Source organism: Tarenaya hassleriana, unplaced genomic scaffold (genome assembly GCF_000463585.1).
Source record: "Tarenaya hassleriana unplaced genomic scaffold, ASM46358v1 Cleome25, whole genome shotgun sequence".
NCBI classification, from domain to species: domain Eukaryota; kingdom Viridiplantae; phylum Streptophyta; class Magnoliopsida; order Brassicales; family Cleomaceae; genus Tarenaya; species Tarenaya hassleriana.
In genome coordinates this window covers 1,775,729-1,781,072 of record NW_010965775.1, presented here as the reverse complement: position 1 = coordinate 1,781,072, position 5,344 = coordinate 1,775,729, and the positions used below count along the sequence as shown (strand labels likewise).

Sequence of the window (5,344 nt, the reverse complement as noted above, 5' to 3'; positions counted from 1 at the left end):
GAGCGGTTTATAGCTTTGCAAGACTCAAATGCAACGACGTGGACCTTGACCTCATGCTGATGAACTCGTGGGCCCCATATTTACGTTACTTATTTCACATCTTTCGGTTTTGATATACATAATAATTGTTATTCTAATATGAGGCGGTCCTTCAAATATTTTAAATTGCATTCAAGTCAATACACATTCACTGGAAAATGAGGGGATGAATGTTATCAATCATTATAGAAATTATAGTCCCAAATTTATTTTCAGACATAGGTTTTAGATTTTATATTCGATTTTTCGAATCATTTGGATTATAGAACAGGTCTAATCTTCTAATTGTATAACGGAGGACCATTACCATGTAAGATATATTAGAGATACCACCAACATAAATAATAATCCTATGTAGAAAATCCGAAATGATAAGACAAACAAAGGGAATAATATACATAAACACTGTTGAAGCCGAAGAAGTCTCCAAGTCAAACAGAGGGTTTGACCTGAGCCAGGGACTTCGGACGAGATTATATGCTACTTATTCATAAGAGTTTTTTTGGTGATCGGGTATCTTGAACCAAGATTCAGATTAATCTCGGAATCGGCAGTCAACTAGACGATTTAAAATATATATTTCTTCGTCAAATTTGAGTTTGAATTCAGGACGAAACAAACGTTTTGAGCTTCCATTTCATCGATTGAATTATCCAAATTTTATTTTTATTTAATATTGGTGACATACAAATTTTTGGATTTTTGAACTTGGAAGGAATTCTATGGATTCTGCTAACTACTATGAATCTACAGTTGTCACGTTTGATTAATTTTATATTTTAGGACTTGATTTCGTGGCTTTGATTTTGATATCAGTATCAAAAGCTAAAGTCAATATTTTTATGGTTTTGATTTTCATTTCAATTTAAAGAATAATTACCATGTTAAAATTTTAATTGGTTTTAAGATCATAAAAAATAGATAAATAAATAAATTGTAATCTGCCATTGGTTATAGTATTCATACCAAATTAAATTACCAAGAGGTCCAAGAGCCTAACCAATCATCTAAATTAAGGTTTGATCAAAGTCAAAGCGAGAGAAACGAGGAGTTATTTTAAATCTTTGTTAATGATTTTTATACATTGAAAGCTGATAAATGAACATCTTAAATTGCTATGATAATCCTATTGGTGGTTATTTGCAGATGGTAATTGATAAATGAATATTTAAATCGTTAATGTGATAATAATATCATATAATAAAATATATAAAACCATTAAATTCGCTAAATAAATCTATTATTATTCAAAAAATATTGAAGCATAGTCCAAAAACATTATCTAATTATTTCAAATATTTAAATAAAGAACCGACTGTGTGAAGAATCCAGGCATTGACGGTTGATCCTTATCCATATATATATATTTTTTCTTCATTTTTTTAAATTATGTCAAATTGAGACAAATCAAATGATGTTTGTTCCTGAAATTGCGGAGATCTCTTCTTGGTTGTTTTTAGAGCCACGATTTTGGATTTTGTCTGAATCTTGGGTCGCTTTTTGCCGACTTTATCGATTTATTTTTCGGCATATATGGAGAACGAAAAGGATAATATTAGACTAGAGATATATAAATCCAAACCACTTCATTACATTATCCGGTACGAATATAATTTCAAAACCATGGTTTGATTTATCATATGAAATAATATTGAGTATAAATCACATATTATATACAAATTTCTGAATATCATACAAAAAAAATAAGAAGAAAAGACGAGAGTTGTGTTTTGTTGTGTCGAACAAAATATTCGTTATTTAACACCTATATGTATACATGTTTGCATATACATATTTTTACACCTACTTCAATATCACTATATATATATATATGTAGTGACAAAAAAACTGTAATTTTTTCATCAAAAAAAAAAAACTGTAATTTCATATAAAAAAATGCAATAACGAAAGAAAACAGTGGTTGGAGACAGGGACATGGTGGTCTCTTATTGGGCCGAGTTTGTGGCCCAACTTCTCCGCCACAAAATCACGTCGGCTGAAACGCTACCGCTGTAGAGTTCACGTGCGTTTTCGTGGGACAACCGCGTTTATGCTCCTTCACTACCCACACGTTTATGGAAAATAAATTACTCTGCTTTTTCAATAAAAATCCTTTAACCACTCATTTATATTTACCTTTTTAAGTGATTAAAATTGATGTAATGTTAACAAAATATATTAATTATCTTTTTCAAATTATGTAATTGTATTCTCTAAGATTTTTTTTTCTGTATAAAAATCAGTAAAATATATATCATTCGGTATCTAAATCGAACCAAATAAAATAAATCATAACACTATTAAAATCTATAATTAAAGTATGTAAATTGAACAAAATAAAATCAAACCTATTAAAGTCTATAATCGGAATTAAATCATGATACTGTTCAAATCCATTCCCAACAAAGTAAAATACCCGTTATTTTCACATAATACGTTTTTGTCAATGGTATTTTTACTGTTTTTTTGTTAAAATTCCACCATTATTTTTCATTTTAATTTATTTTTAAACAAAGAAAAGAGTCTACTCTTTATGCAGCATCTTCTGTAACTCATCATTAGTCACGACCGTAATAGCCAACAATTATTATCTTCCTATAATTAACTTTCGTTTTTGGATCAACAAGTTAGTCAACAATGGTGTTAATAACAGCAAATATAGTAATAATGCCACCAAACACGAATATATATATATATATCGTAATGGATTTTAATTAAAAGAATTCTCAATTTTCTCAACAACTTATACATTATATGAATAGGATAATTGAATTATATATTCCAATAAAAATAGGTTACGTGCCACATCCATCTTCTTTATATTTCCGCTAATACCAAAAAAATACATAATTTCCAAAATAAATCATTAATATATATATAATAGAACAAGATTAGGTGGACTTGCTTCCCAACCGTTCCTCACATCTTTCATCACCTAAAACATACTTTTTCATGGGTCTAATCACGCACAAAGAGGCATTTAAGTAGTTGAGGCCTTACCACCACACCCACATACATGTGTATACACTTGCAACACACACACACACACACACACACATATATATATATATATAGAGATGTATATACATACACTTGTACAAGTACATGTGGGCATGTTGGTTGATGGGTCTCTCTCGTTGAGGTAGAGGTCAGCAATGGAGCAAGTGAATCAAATAGGGACAGGTGTTTGTTTCTCTTGGTTGAGAGTGTATTTGATTGTACATTTAGTGTGTTTGAATTGGACTTTGCATACTTTTGTGTGGACCCAATGGCCACATGGTTTTCCTATGTATATGCCCAACCCCCCTTTCCAATTTATTCAACTACACATACATACATATATATATATATATATGTATATGGTCCAACTACGTACACACACATATATGTATATGAACCGTACAGATTTAGTGTAAATAAGATACTTATCACAACTCCAACTATTTTCATTTACATGATTTGGCTCAAAACATTTGGGAGCACTAGTCAACTGAACTAATTTTGTTTGATTTTTGTTGATTATACAAGAATAATTTTCGTTATCATTCTTAGATGAACTTTGTCTGTATAATATATATATACGACGGGTCCAAAATTATCCTAAAACCATATGAACAAAGAGTCAATGTATGAAATGATAGTAACCATGATAAAAACAAAAAACAAAAGTTCTTCTAGTGTAAGAAATTGACATATGACTAACAAAAGAAATACTCACACACAGAATAAATTGGTATGACTATCGATACTATGATGGCAGCTAATACCTAAGCTTATCTTATTTTTTCATACATAAATTTAATTAGTGATTAGACATCAGGCTGATCAACCAAATATCAAAGTAACCTTGAAGATGACAATTGCCGACCAATTTTATAAAAAAAAATTTTGAAAAATTCAAAAAAGAAAAAGCATATGCAGAGGAGGAATATTATTGTATGTAACATCGAATTGGACATATGATTAGTCGGTATCTGATTCCACAACACGATTTTATAAAACAAGAACATTAATATGTTTTTATTCTACTAATCATGCTTTTGTTTCGAGTTTTAATTCCCTCTTCTTGATTCGGAAGTTTTAGGCCATTGCTTTGTAGATCACTCACAATGTTTACCGTTTTAATAGGGTACCCTTTTGCCATGTGACCCATTTGATACACACCAAACCGGGCATACATCGAACATCATTATGAGTTATGTCACAAATTTGTTTCCCGGTCTAATCAATCTGTAAATCAGCCGCAGCGAACCAAGACTTTCTTGGACCGACCATGCAATTTCTCTCTCAATTTGGCCTTCCACACCTGTCCTATTATTATTATTTTATTTACATATATGTCTTATTATATTGCAATTTGAAACCAAGGAACTTGCCTTTCTTTGTTAAAAAAATTCACTTGTAACCGTAGCCCAAAAAACCCTTTTGTCCTTTTGTCTGAAAATCACATCATAAATTACCCCAAAACAAGAGAAACAAAAAAATAATAAACAAAGATAAAGGTGTGAGCTTTAAGGGATCAGATTGAGAAGAATTCAAGAGAAGTGAGGAGTGGGGGAAGAAGAAAAGGCAGAGTTCTTTTTTTCTGCAGAACGCGAGGGAGATGAATTCCCTCATCCTCTGTAATCCCATTCGGACAAGAAGAAGAACAACTGGAGAGTATTGAAGGAGAATCAGTCATTAATCGGATTTCGTCTTTACTTCTGAAAGTGATCATCAGCTATGGCGGTTGAAAGAGTTCATCATCCACGTCGTTTGTTACTTGAGACGCAAGCGACCGCGACGCTTTCTCCTTCGGATACAAACCCTAGAATCAGATCAGGCTCATATAACAGCAACGGCAATGGCAATGAAGCTAACTTGGACACAAACATGGTGATAATATTGGCCGCTCTTCTCTGTGCTTTGATCTGTGCCCTCGGACTCAACTCGATCCTGCGCTGCGCGTTGCGATGCAGCAGAAGATTCGCGGAGGACGACGCAAACGCAAACGCGGGCACAGCTGCGCGGTTGGCGGCGGCGAGGGGTCTGAAGAAGCGGGCGTTGAAGAAAATCCCGGTGGCTGCGTACAGTTCAGGGCTCGACATGAAAGCAACAGAGTGTCTGATCTGTCTCGGAGAGTTCTTTGACGGCGAGAAAGTTAGGGTTTTGCCCAAATGCAACCATGGCTTCCATGTCAGATGCATTGATACTTGGTTGCTGTCGCATTCTTCCTGCCCCACTTGCAGACAGTCGCTGGTGGATCCGCCTCCGCCGGCGACGGAGGCGGCAGCTAGTTCCCGGGAAGCCGACGTGGCGGGGGCGG

The 5,344-nt window shown here is 33.5% G+C and overlaps 1 protein-coding gene across 1 annotated transcript in view; it reads left to right on the top strand.

The window, feature by feature from the left end:
* The first annotated feature begins 4,407 nt into the window (after positions 1–4,407).
* The window catches only part of LOC104816685 (RING-H2 finger protein ATL73), a 1,197-nt gene continuing 260 nt past the window's right edge, over positions 4,408–5,344 (top strand). Inside the window, exon 1 of the mRNA XM_010545615.2 lies at positions 4,408–5,340. Within this exon, the coding sequence (XP_010543917.1) occupies positions 4,762–5,340 (579 nt within the window). The 5' untranslated portion in view covers positions 4,408–4,761. The remainder of the gene's footprint in view (positions 5,341–5,344) is intronic.